Below are 15,157 nucleotides of genomic sequence, written 5' to 3' on the forward strand. Positions count from 1 at the left end.
TCTTTTTATAGTTCCTCAACTCCCTGGGGAGCATACAATCCATTTCAGCCTTCACAAGCACATATGATTAAAGCATTCACATTGCAACCTCTATCCTACCAGGTCGCCAATTATACAGCTGGGTGGACTAAGGCACAGTCGTGGTTCAAATCTTGCCCCAAGGACTTTAGCCACTCAGAAACAAATGGCAGCGATGGGGCTCGAACGTGCAACCTGCACATTCCAAGCCGACCACTCTAACCATTCACCCATCATGACTATCATGTTATTCCCCAACATTTTTCTTCCTGCAGCAAATGAAAATATTCGTGACCTAAAGGGGCTTTGTCAGTACAAGTAGCTCGACAAGTAGTGGCAACCCTTAGGTCACAAGTATTGCAGCTGAATGATGGAAAATAATGGAGAATAACATAATTATACCAGCTGCCAGTAATGGTGACGTACCAGAACCAGTGACGTAAAGTAACGTTATCATCACATAGATGTGCGTTATTGTGACGTAGAACGACCAGAGTATATATTCCATATTTTTTGTTTAATTTGGCTCATGCATGATATACCGGTAATAGTTTTTATCCTTTTCTGTAAACTTTATGTTTTATTTTATCATAAAAAGTATATACAGCGGTATAACTTATCTCATGATTGACTTTGGGTTGATCAGATACCTATAGGGTTTTTATGTTGGGATACAAGCCAGCATGAACTTGATAGTGATGACGTCGGTGGACACCTAATCTGACTTAGTAAGATTGTAGTTTCCCAAGTGCTAGAAAAGACCTCACCGTCGTAACGGCCAGCCACAATAAAAAAAAATTCTGATTGTCTAAAATAACGATCTTTTTGAACAAAGTTTTGATATTCACTCATACATATGGAGTGTTCATACATTTCTGGTCTAAAATATAATTCATATATGTAAAACTTTACAGATACAGAAAAATTTGTTTCAATACTTTTTGGTGGCAAAGTGCTTGGATCTGAAGACATAAAGTAACAGATATTGTATGCACTTTGCCAAAACATTCAAACAAAGTGTTATAGTTCCTCAAAAATATGAAGTATTTTTTACATTTTTAGTCTAAATTTACATTGATGTGCATAAAAAAGTTGCAGAAAAATGAAAATTTTGTTCATTAGTTCTTGTGAGGAAAGTGTAGTGTACTAAAGATATCAACTTATGTAAGTGACAGAAATGGTAGTGAAAGTAGAGATCATGTGACTCATTTGCATCATTAAGTGTTGAAGATTAGTGAAAATACACAATGTAGGCCGTGTCTGACAACGCTTTGACCCAAATATCAGTTTTCTCTAACAAACAGACCCTATCAGGACTACAATTCAGTTGTAAAAACAGTTCGACCAAATAAAAAAAGTTGTTTGGTTCCAGTTACCCGAATTCACCTAGCTTTTCACGCTGAGCCTAAACTTTTTTTTTACGTATTCAAGAAAAATAATAATACAATCGCGAAAATCGTGCAGTCTCGCAAGAAATAGTGGATGCAAAAACTGACATCAACTTAAAAAGACAAAATAAAACTATTCTTCCAATCTGTAATGGCTGTACATCTGATAGGAAAAAATAAACAACACAGAGACCATTTGGAGTACAATGGCAAACCTGAACTAGACACTCACACATGAAAAAAATATATAATAAAATAATTAAAAAATCTACGTACACCACCTATTCTAAAATTGAGCGTAACCTGAACCACAGATATTTTTTTATTAGGCCTAAAGGTGGTCTGACATTCAATAATCTGACATAATCCTCAAGGACAACTTTAACAGAGTTTAAAAGTTAAACTTGATATGGACAGCCCGTATCAATCACATCTGCTCCACATGAGCTGCTGTTAGCTTCATGTACGTCACTGCGTTCAATTTGACGTCAAGTATCCACAGTATCATATGGTGTTTTATTATACAGTTTTGATAAAGAACTGTGAACACTATCCTTACTGACAGCAACAGGCTTGGTACTGACTGATGACGTTCATCTAAATGGCGTGCTCACATTTAATAGTCTTGCTAACACTACGCTTGTCTCTACCTATCTACTGTGGAATGACAGAAAAAATAAGTTGCATCTGGTGATATAAAGTCTATGATGACTTCAAAATTTCAACCCTGTAGTCCTAAACTTGAGTCTTCTTTGGAAAGAGAAAACTGAAGTTACTTGAAGGGTGTTTATTAGAACGTCACAACAAACTGACTTACATTATTCCTAAACATAATCCTGTATTCTTCCAAATATGTCTCCTTATAGAAAAATTGAAGTAACATGCAAGGAGGTGAAAATCTGAGTTTAGAATTACAACATTATTTTAAAGCATCCATATTCCTCAAAATGGGGATTCTTTTGAAAAAATTAAAGTAACAATCGAGAGTTAATAATCTGAGTACAGAATTTGAACGTCAGAAACTGGCTACGGTTATTTCAAAATGCCACTAACACATTTCTCAAATCTTCTTTGCCAAAAAAACAAACAAAAATAAAGTTCTATGCCGAGAGTTAGATAATGTTGGTTTAGAATTTGAACAGCAGTAATTGGTGTAGAGTCAAATACTTAGTGTTGAATTACACATTGTGATATAACTGATATACATGTAATTCTTCTGGCTTCAGTCCTAGGAAATATATTTAGCAAGTATATATATATAGTATACTTCAAACTAAAAAGTCTTTGACTTACAACTGTTGCATCATATACCTTTTAAGTTGGAAATATTTCCAGTGCACACCAAGTTTTGGCATTTTTGCACAACCAACTTTCGGAAATTTGCACTTGTAAAAACATTATATTGCAGCATGTATGTTGTTGTTGTTTTTTTGTTGTTTTTTGTTTTGTTTTTTTTTGGGGGGGAGGGGGGGATAATATCAGTTACATGCACATAGGCTCAGATTGGAGCTCAGAGGTTAACTTACACAAAGACTTGCAATAACTGAGAATGTACATTGTGTTTGTCCCTTCCTGCTATGTATCTCATACTACCCATTCAAAAAAAACCAACTAGTTATTAGGAATTAAGTGCCTCTGCAAGTTATTTGTTTTAAAGTTATTCGCAAATTCTTGTGTGTGTGTGTCTGTCTGTCTGTCTGTCTGTCTGTCTGTCTGTCTGTGTCTGTCTGCCTGTCTCTCTATCTCTGTGTGCATGTTTGTACATTTCGTTTTGATTTTTTCATTGACCTGTAACTTATAGAGAACTTAAACCACAATACATTTCTTGAGAACAAATATTTGTCACGAACCCCTTATCTCCTACTATCCATTCAAAACACCCACACTACAAGTACATGTTTTGTATACTTTAGTATAAGGTACAATGCAATTTACATTTAACTTCCAGCAATGAGCAAAATTGACTATTTGAACTTTTTTATTTGTGTATTTCTTTGAATGTGTGTGTCATTGTCCTCAATCACCACTTTCTTAAAATTGCAAATCAGTTGTTAAAATCTTGCCATACGAAAGCATGATCTTCTTGCCTTTGAAATAATTTCAGAAATTCTGAGGTTCACTGTCATGTTTTTTTAAGGAAATCAAGTCTTTTAACCAAAGCTTTCTTATCCCATACAGTTAAAACTGCAGTCAGTGGCCATATTGGATTCTGAAAGTGGCCATATTGGATTCTGAAAGTAGCCATATTGGATTCTAAAAGTGGCCATATTGGATTCTGAAAGTGGCCATATTGAATTCTGAAAGGGATTCATTTCAATATCACTTTGACCTCTCTTTCAAACATCTGTACGATGACCGTAAATTTCTCTCCCTGAATCTAAAGCCAGGGATTCAATCCCAGATTCTGGCATCAGTGTCATCATATCAGTGGAGCCCATAAGGATTACAATAGATTACTCTTTTGTTTAGAACTTTTGTTTTTCTCTTGATTTTAATCCACAATAGGCTTTTACAACTGCCGACATCAAAGCATTGAATGGAACCAGTTACAAACAGGGAAAGTAAACAACTGAATTGGATTAATAACACTTGGCACAGTATGTTGGAAGTACAGAGACTTCTATTACATTTCATCATTTGATAAGAACAGTTGTACAGCCTCTTTACCTAATAGTTCAAGGTCACAAACAAATTTCCAGTTTTTTTTTAATGTACACATAAAGAGGCCATAAATCTGTTCTTATCAAACCATGAAATGTAATACAAGTCTCTGCTGTTCCAACATGCTGTGCCAAGTGTCCTTAATCTAATTCAGTTGTTTACTTTCCCTGTTTGTAACAGGTTCAGCTCGTCAATGCTACAATGCCAGCAGTTGTAAAAGCCTATTTTTGGAACTGAGAGTGGGTTTGATATTCCTTGACTAAAGTAACAATAAAAAGTTTACGAGTTTTATTTCAAAGGCACATGTTACTTTAACAGTACATCTCAGAGTCAAAGTAATGCAACACAAAGCTCATCAACATTGAAACTATTAGCTGTTGATGACAATGCCATCCATATGATTCATTCTTAGAATTTCTGTGTAAGATTTTCAGAATGACTAACGTCAGAGAACTGTGTTCAATTAATTAAGTCACAACACTTAACATTCCTATTACGATTGTTTGGAGAAAAAAATATACGACAAAGAAATGATGAAAAAAAGATGGAGAATGTATTGGAAAATATAGCGTCTACATAACCATTCCATGGGTTAAATATATTAAAACTGGGAATTCAAAGTTTTTGGGAATACGTGTTTGTTTATCCCACTCTTAGATATATATGGCCATCATATAAAGTTTCAGGATTGACTTATGGGTAGATCAGCACTATCTTACATGATCCCTTCATACAACCCCATGTTTTGGTAAAATTCTTATCAAATTTCAATTTACACACTGATAGGCAAGTTGTTTCACTGTAAGTTTTAAAGTCCTACCCTTTTCACATTAAAATCTTGGTGTGAAAGACAATTGCATAACAGAAAAAGTTGGTCCACAACAAAAGAATAATCCTATGTAATCCTTATAGCTTCACTGATAAGATAACACTCTGAGAGAACCTGGGATTGAAACTTAGGCCTTTAAGTCTCCACTGATAAGATAACACTAATGTGAGAACCTGGGATTGAAACCCTGGCCTTTAAGTCTCCACTGATAAGATAACACTAATGCGAGAACCTGGGATTGAAACCCTGGCCTTTAAGTCTCCACTGATAAGATAACACTAATGTGAGAACCTAGGATTGAAACCCTGGCCTTTAAGTCTACACTGATAAGATAACACTAATGTGAGAACCTAGGATTGAAACCCTGGCCTTTAAGTCTCCACTGATAAGATAACACTAATGTGAGAACCTGGGATTGAAACCCTGGCCTTTAAGTTTGCACTGATAAGATAACACTAATGTGAGAACCTGGGATTGAAACCCTGGCCTTTAAGTCTACACTGATAGGATAACACTAATGTGAGAACCTGGGATTGAAACCCTGGCCTTTAAGTCTCCACTGATAGGATAACACTAATGTGAGAACCTGGGATTGAAACCCTGGCCTTTAAGTCTCCACTGATAAGATAACACTAATGTGAGAACCTGGGATTGAAACCCTGGCCTTTAAGTTTACACTGATAAGATAACACTAATGTGAGAACCTGGGATTGAAACCCCACATCTTTTCAGAGTGGCGTGAGAACCTGGGATTGAAACCCTACATCTTTACAGAGTGGTATGGCATGTTTTACATTTTACATGACATCACCACTCTATGTATCAAAACTGAAAGCTGCAATCAAAAATTTAAAATTCTAATGGACTGAAAGAATTTCATTGTTTCATCATGTAATCTCAGTTCCTATAAATCTTTCTTCAAGTACAAAAATTACAGCAAAATGTTCATAACATTATAAAAATTGAGAACAGTTTTATGAACACCTGTTACATATCAAGTTTTAACTCTAAGTATCAAGTTTCATGTTACTGGGGACCGGTGGCCTTAACCTAAGTTGAGGAAACAAACAGCAACAAACCCTGACCTTTGACCTCATCTTATCTAGGTCTTCATTGCTGTTTTTGAAGGCCAAAAACTGTGTTTGCCAAATGACACACAATTTTTTGTGTCAACAATATTTAAAACATAAAAACATGTCAACAAACTGGCAAAGCTTTAAATCTCTGCAGAAATTACTGAAAAATCCTGAAATATGGTAAAATACAAAACTTGCTGGATTTTATTTTAAAATTTTACTGGATTTTATGTGAAATTTCACCATGTTATAAAAACATATTTTGGGGAAAATATTAGTTTATCTCAATATTACTTTGCTCTCCTATTTTGGCTAAAACATTGGTCACTTAAAATCAAAATCAAAGTTCCTACATTTTTCAACATACCGTTTTGATCATCAACAGTAATTTTTGCATGACATAGTATATCGTCCTACAAGAATGTTACAACTTCCAAGGTCAAAGGTCAAATTTCAGGAGATATATTATTCAAGGAAAAAAATTCTTAAATTCACCAAAAAAATGTTATAATATCAGTTTTACAATAAGGAAATCTGAGAGGTCTAAATGATCAAAGTTATTTATTTCAAACCATTAATTCTGAAAGAAATTATTAAGAATACTTTAAAAAATGTAAACTGATATTGCATTGTGATATGCAGCTGGGCTCCCTACTAGGATCAGCTAGTTGAGTTCTGTAAATCTCTCATACATTTATAATTGAAAGATATATAAATATATACTCTATGGTTGGCACTGTCATTTAGATCACAACTAATGTCTTGGTGGTCACACTGTTACCCTGTATACTGCATTGTTGAGATGCGTCATTAGTCTGTCGTACCTTTTAGCCCTCGTATTCTCCACTTGTCGTGATAACATTATCAAAACTGATAATAATGAAATGAAAATTTTCGCCCAATAGCCTGGTTGATGACAGTATGCCTCAATTACGACAACTATAGTCAGACTTGCCGTTATTCAAATGAATCAGTATGTAAATATACATGCGCTATGCGACGTGACGTGGTAATTTACATGTTATTTAGATATGTTTTATGTAAGCTACGCGACATGATGTGGTAATTTACATGTTATTTAGATATGTTTTATGTAAGCTCCGCGATGTGATGTGGTAATTTACATGTTATTGAGTTATGTTTTATGTAAATTTCACACCATGGGTGCTGGATAACCATGATAACAACTTTTGGGGGTGTGACTGTGAATCGTGTGAAAATGTTCTCAACACAAGCGGAGAATATGAAGACCTCCTAGGAGGTACGACTAGCTAACAATGTACACAGACTAGACTATGGAGGTACGACCAGCTAACAATGTATCTCAACAGTGCAGTACACAGGCTAGACTATGGAGGTACGACCAGCTAACAATGTATCTCAACAGTGCGGTACACAGACTAGACTACGGAGGTACGACCAGCTAACAATGCATCTCAACAGTGCGGTACACAGACTAGACTACGGAGGTACGACCAGCTAACAATGTATCTCAACAGTGCGGTACACAGACTAGACTACGGAGGTACGACCAGCTAACAATGTATTTCAACAGTGCAGTAAACAGACTAGACTACGGAGGTACGACCAGCTAACAATGCATCTCAACAGTGCGGTACACAGACTAGACTACAGAGGTATGACCAGCTAACAATGTATCTCAACAGTGCGGTAAACAGGCTAGACTACGGAGGTACGACCAGCTAACAATGTATCTCAACAGTGCGGTACAGACTAGACTACGGAGGTACAACCAGCTAACAATGTATCTCAACAGTGCAGTAAACAGGCTAGACTACGGAGGTATGACCAGCTAACAATGTAACTCAACAGTGCAGTAAACAGGCTATCACACTGTAAAAACAATAACTAAAAACTCACATTTACACTCAGTAATTACTAAAAACTCAACAGAATCAGTTATTGAATAACTGCAACTTTGCAAAACAATGTACGCTTAAAAATAAACAATTTACAAGACATGAGGAACCTGATAACTTATCACAGACACTGTTGTTTTTGACAAGGTCAGCTGACAAAAGGTAAAATGTTTCAAATTTTTGAATCCTGAATAACAGAATTAGCACTGGCTACAGTATTAAACAAAATAGCTGACATATGTATATCCTTGTGCAAGTACACTTCATCTACAATTTATGGCCTAGAAATAAAAATGAAGAAACTTGACTACATTGGATAAAGGTTCCAAATATTTAGGTCATGTTACTTAATTTATTCAGCTGCAGTTTTATCTCAAATTCTTTCCCCATATTAAGAATCAAAGGCATACATTGACAATTAGTCATAAAACTGTTCAACAAAACTGTTTCTGGAAACAAAAAGTGACTTAAATCACTTGATTTTTCTTAAATATTAAAATAAAATTAGGCCAAAACATAGGAAAAGAATTGTATCTGGTCAGGACAGTTTGTCTAAAATGGTGCAATGACATGTTTTTTGTTGTTGTTATCGTTGTTGTTGTTGTTGTTGTTGTTGTTGTTGTTGTTTTTCATTAATTCTCGACAAACCTGACACTCAGTCTACTTATGACAGTTACTGTTCTTTTTATTTAGTATTTTAGAGCAAGTTGTATGTGGGGCAGTTCTCATTTGCTTGTTCATGATTCGCTCTACAGTTGTCTTCACTGAAGTAGGGAGGGTTATTTTTGTGTTTCCCCTGGATCTGCACACTGTATGGGCTGGACAATCAATGAAAAAAAAAAAAAACGCAGGGTATTTCAGTGATACATGCTCTGACCAGAAACACATTTTTTTTTTGGCCTTATGAATTCTAGGATGTTTGAAATCCATACATGGTGTAAAATCTTCTTTCAAAAAGTTTCTTCTAAACATGGTTTTATTTTTTGTTTCTGTTTAACGATAGTCCTGTTTTCCTAAATAATATAAAACCTTTTATAATCACAACACAATAATTTTGGACATCCAAATTTTACATTTTCTTTCTGTCAATATTAAAGACAAAATATGTTATTTTTTATCCCAGCATACTGATTTCGAAACAACACATAACTTTTTTGTCCCAAATCGATATCAATTTCTAACCCTGGACAATCACAATTCAACATAACTTAAATAATGAACTTTATGATTGTATAAAGTGGTATGCCATATGGCAGACATTGTCATTGGATATCACTGTTCAGGGCTTCTTTCCACGACCTTTAACCTCTAAAGTACCATGCACTTTGCTGCAAAAAATGTTCTTACAAAAAATTTGCATTTTTCTGTAAATCTTTTTCAAAACATAGAGAGAAACACAAAACTAATATCTACAGAACTACTGGTATCAATTTTAAGAAGGAGGTTGATCAAACTTTTCCCAAAAATATATAAGTACTTTGGAAGGGAATGGGGTGAAAGGTCAGATCAGAAAATTTGCAAAATTTTAATGCGATTTTTAAAGAGCTAATCTTAAATCCCTCAGTTTGGTATCTTTTAAATTATGAGAATTTATAGTTGTGGTATGATTTGAAAGTATTTTATTCAAATGTATTAGTTCACTGATCAATAAAAAATTTTGACATTGAAAATTAGTCCAAACATTCATCACATTTCTATACACATATAAATTATTAATTGACATGCTATACATAAAATAACACAAGTTACTTGTCTATTTTTGTACAAGGATAAAAAACTGAAATAACACAAAGTTCTTAACAAAGAATCGTTTAAGTTTTTGATGGCCATATTGAATTTCAGACATCACTGTGTTACCCATATGTTTGAATGATCTATAGTCTATCTAGTAACTATACATGTGGTCGTTTTCTACAATCTCTCTCTCCACCGTATAGTCAAATGGACAAATTCTGTAAAATCTAGCTAGATTTCCTGCTGGGGAAGGGATGAACAGTGCATGTCAACAGTAATCCATCACACACTGACAGGCAGTTGTAATTGGTTACTTCATTCAGTACAAACTCAACCTTCAGTTTGAATGTAAGTGATGTAAGGACACGATAACACCCCCATGTTTGTATCAATGCTCCAACAGCATAAACTATCGCTGTTAGAGTCTTTGCTACAGAAATCCATTTGACTATACGGTGGAGATGATTGTATCATAAAGAAGTACACTAAAAGGTCTAATTATTTTGGTCTAGACCTTCACACTAGATTTCAGATAATCTGAAGCACTTCATAAGGTTCATTCTGATTGGTTAGATACTCTGAAGCACTTCATAAGGTTCATTCTGATATTGGTTGTATTGTTAATGAGAGATAAAGTATATGCATGTTTTCCAATCAGTGATAACCTTGTAATTTTTACCTGATTGCAAAAGTAGTCAAGAAGGAGAAAACTTGGCAAGGGCCACAACTCGAACTAGGACTCTCTGAACAAATGTACTATCAACCCTGAATCCAGGGGCAACTTCCACTGACTTTACTGCATTACTAATGCTGGATACTGTTGTTATTGTGTACAGCAAGTAACTAACTTCACTGTTCTCCTCACTATAGAGAAAGCAAGGTGTTAACACCATCCTTCTCACCCAGGTCACCATGTTTGGTAGATTTCTGCTGTGCTATGTTCTCCACACTTGGAGAAAGTACAGTGTTAACACCACCATACGTGGCTAGTTTCTGACCATGCTCAAAAGTATCCTAACAACTTTAGTAATCTTTGAACAACAATATTATAATAATACTTTCACATGAAAAGAAATTGCTGATCCCAATGTCCATGTGTGTATCTGTTAAAATATACACGTCCGAGTTTATTTCAATGTTAAAGCCATGCATTACACTTATCATTATGCAAATTATTATGCAAATTACTACTGATATGTAAATCATGCAAAATTGTCATCATCCTGGGGAGTACACTGATTAATGATGTGTATGCTGAAAGCTCATCTGTGCATTCACTCTACTGATGTTAATATACAAAATGGTAATTCTTTGATAAAGTTACCTTTGTTTCAACAAACTTTTTACCTTGTCATTTTCACAATATAAAAATTTAGTTCTAAAGATTGTATTTCTCTGATCTACTTCCATGAGAAACAACACTCTGCCATTTTACTTTGATAATTATTCTCAATCACCTAATATAAGACACATCAAACAGCATAGATATAACGCTACAAGATATAACCAACAATATATAAATAAAATAAACTCAAGTAACTCACCAAACCCTTAATATTACAAGTATACAATGCAATAGGTACATAGACATGTCCATAATATGAGAAAAGAACTATTCCTTGGCAGTTTAATTTGACAGAATAACAATAAAACAAAATGGAAATAACATTTTTGTGTCGTTCATATTTAATCCAAATATGGGACTAAAATATGACAGAGTAGGTTTAGATACAGGAAAAAGTCTGAACTTTTTCCACAGGACATTCATTTTGAAAAAAACACCACCATTACAATAGACACCCTCAAAGGTGAAGCTTTGTACAAAAAGTATTTTTCATTCATTCATTGAAAAGTTCCTCACGTACTATGTTTATCACCAGCTCTGTTATATTTTCACAGTTATATAAGTTTATAATGTATCCTTGTAATTAGTTTAATTTGTGGTCTTTATAAACCTGCACTGTTTTGTGTGATGATTCTGTGATCTAGTCGTTGGATGTATTCATATAAGGGTCTGGCCTATGAAGTTGTTGCATATTTTTGCCATGTTATGTGTACAGCTAGCTACACATACAAGTTTATTCAATACATGATTCAATACACCTCATAGTGATACAATATTGAGACATTATATCTGACTAAAGTGTCAAAATGTGCTCCATTTTTGCAGCTTGTGCAGTTTGTGTCCAAATCAATACAAACATCACAAATTTCGCAAGTCTGTCATTCAGTGCACCAATCTCACAATAGCTGTACAACCTTCATCTGGCTAGGGAGTTTGGTATAGGTTTTAAGGTTAGCCTAGGGTTGTTTAGACCCCCCAGGTACATATCTAATAATCACTAACAACACTATGACATAGGGGATTTACTGTGGTTTGCTTCGAAATCAAAATTACTGTAAACAAAAAAAGTTACCTTCTTTTAATATCAAATTAATGACAATTGCACATAAATGATTACTTTTTAATTAACATTTTGTTTTTAAAACATTGTATCACATGACCTGAACTTATAGTATACATGCCACTGTAATGTACACGCATCCTTTTTTTTGCCCATTTAGATGGTTTTGGGAATTAAGCTCTGGTTGAAAAGTTATCCTAAAAAGTTTTTTATTATAGTAACCTGCTTAGGACCAAGTATATTTTATTTTGCAATGTATATATCTTAGTTATGGTATGTTTGGACTAATATTCATTCTTTTAATTAACATATTCCCTTCACATAACAACTAATGCAATGTTTTCAAAGACATGTAGCTGCCCTACCACAACCCCATAAATCTGACAAGTTAGAGATCTGTTTCATAAATCCATTTTAAATGTTATTTCATATATTTGTTTTCATGTAAAATTATTTTGTATTTCTTAATTAGAATATCTTTGCGGTCACTTTTTTTCTAATGGGTCCCTGGGACACGTTCCTGCCAAAATTAGCGTCAAAATCCCATTACGATGGTGCGTCTTTTCCAAATTTGCATGCACACTACGTGTATTTCAGATGTACACTAAATACATGACAAATGTTTACATGAGCACGTCATTCTCCCACACACCATATACAAGTACATAGTTTGCACTTCTAAAATATCACAAGAAAACATTTATATACAACAATACTCTATACAGTATATGGATCAAAAACAGATTTTCTGATAATAAATCAATATTTGACCCTCCTCCTCAACAATTACTGTCAAATATTTCTTTATTCCATTTAAATTCAGATGTTTTTTTTTCAGTTTGGTCGAGCATAATATACTGTGTGAATTGTATTTATTTAGAATATAGTTCAAAACTAAAATATTAATACTAAATACTAAGTTCAAACTGTACCCCCGCCCCACACCTCAATCCAACCTATGATTCTCCTTCCTTCAAAGTGTGATTCCCCACCCCTCAAATTGTTATTGCCCTCCCATCAAACTATGATTTCCCCTCCTATCAAACTGTGATTCCCAACCCTTCAATGTGATTCACCACCCCCTCAAACTGTGACCCCCTTCCCCTCAGCTCAGGGCAAATATTTCATAACTATCTGTGCTGTTTCTATTAATTTCACCCATGGCCCTACAAATATAAGAAACAAGTTATGCTAACATTGTACAAGTTCTTATTTGGAATCTGTCATCTTTGTTTTGGTTTACAAAACATTTTTGCTAATTTAACGCACCATCAAAAACAATATTTAAAATCTCTTATCACAAAACAGAAAATCACTGAAAAATATTTGTAGGGAGGGGGCACTGACCTTTAATACAAATAAAGAATCAAAAACCCTTCGTCCTACATAAATTAAATAGTGCTAAAAAATTCAAAACCTTACACAGAAATGTTCAACCACAAAATGCACTTACAATAAATTTACGTACAATTTCTGATACAGGAAAACAAAACAAACCGTTTAAAAAAATAACAACAAACAAAAAATCACACCATTTTTATCCTCTATTGAAGCCCTTGATTTGAATGCATTCTCATGAAACTGCCATTTGTCATTGTGAATTCTCTTTATTAGTATACATTGCAAATTCTGGCTTTCAAAAGTGGAAATTAGTGAATAAATTAGAACAACAATATACAAGTTACAAAACAATGGTACTGTCTGTCACCGTCTGAGTATGTGTTACATATGTCAACACAGTTGCAATGTGTCATTTCATTCTGCCGATCTACAGATTTGATGTTTCATTTTCCTGCACAGGAGACCTTTCCTATGTTTCCTTTAACTTTGACATTTGGAAAGCTTGTTAATACTTAAAATTTCCTTAACAGTAACTGAGATAACAGTGTTAAAGGAAATCTACTGCTGACGATGAGATGGTTCAGGAAACCAGTACGTCAGCATACAGCATGGGATGCCACGGCGGCTTGGAATGTGCAAGAAAAATGTAACTTGTCCCGTACTCGCTCATATATATAACGTTTTCGTCTAGTAACCCCCGAATTACCACAACAATTGCACTAAAATAACTCGAACTTGTGTGTAATATTTTCATACGTATACTAGCTACATTGCTATGTCTTCATACACGATAACAAATATCATTTTTTGCAACAAATTGTTGAAATTTTGCGTATGGTTATGAATATCAGATATTCGTTGTAACTACATATGACCGGAGGTCAAACTATCAGGGGTAGTCCAGTGATCACTCTGTAACTGGTCCCAAATTTTTCAGTTATATACGGATCGGGTGCATACCTCTCCTGATAGTTAGAGTCACGGGGGCTTTAGGTTAACAGCCGACCGCGAAAGAGCTACTGGCGGCCCCCTTGCTCAGTAGGTAGGCGAATAAATTGAAAAGTATGTCGAGTTGCATTGAAGTAACGTTTAGCTCGGCAGCCATTTTGAATGCGCTTGCAGTGTAATGGAATTTGGCAACTGCAACCCATTTAGTGACCTCGCATGTGGACGGATTTAATTTTGCAATTTAGTATATATAATAGACATTTCTAAAGTGTAGATTTTTTCTGCAGCTTACCTGATGCAAAGCTGTCAGCCCATCGATGTTGGCTGTGTTGATATCAGTTCCCCTGTCTAATAGAACTTTTACTTCATCGATATCCTCGCTCGCGCATGACGCTAGAAATACACATCCATCATCGAACTTGATTTTGTTTAAATCGTAATTCCTAGTTGTTGCAGCTTTGTCAAGTTCTGAACCGGCCCAACGTTGAAGTTGGTCATGTCGACGATTGAGAGCACTTTTTCGATCCGCCATCTTGCTACACCTTGCCTACCCAACATGCATTGCGCATTACTCTTCCTTCAATCACTCAAGAAGCAATGGTACGTACGTGAGACCGAGTTGCTGTAGTGACAATGACGTCACTCACTATTTTCAGTGATTTCTTTCATTGTCTGTCATCCCGCTCAGGCCATCCATTTGCTCACTCCCATATGCATTAATTTGCTTTTTCACCGGGAGTTCAAACTCTTTTTGCAAAAGCGAGCGAATCTCGCTCGTATCATTTCGAAAGCATAGATTTGTTGAAAAGGTTTTTGAACCACATTTCTAGTGAAAGTCTATTTACCTCTGAACAGCATCGGAACCAACCTTCGATAG

At 34.9% G+C, this 15,157-nt stretch overlaps 1 protein-coding gene across 7 annotated transcripts in view; it reads right to left on the reverse strand.

Annotated features, from left to right (window-relative positions):
• The window catches only part of LOC144452643 (uncharacterized), a 119,935-nt gene extending 105,042 nt beyond the window's left edge, over window positions 1-14,893 (reverse strand). For all 7 annotated transcript variants that reach the window (XM_078143781.1, XM_078143778.1, XM_078143777.1 and 4 more), the window contains exon 1: window positions 14,573-14,893. In XM_078143781.1, the coding sequence (XP_077999907.1) occupies window positions 14,573-14,812 (240 nt within the window). In that variant the 5' untranslated portion in view covers window positions 14,813-14,893. The remainder of the gene's footprint in view (window positions 1-14,572) is intronic.
• Between the last annotated feature and the right edge of the window lie 264 nt (window positions 14,894-15,157).

This window comes from Glandiceps talaboti, chromosome 23, assembly GCF_964340395.1.
Source record: "Glandiceps talaboti chromosome 23, keGlaTala1.1, whole genome shotgun sequence".
Classification (NCBI taxonomy): domain Eukaryota; kingdom Metazoa; phylum Hemichordata; class Enteropneusta; family Spengelidae; genus Glandiceps; species Glandiceps talaboti.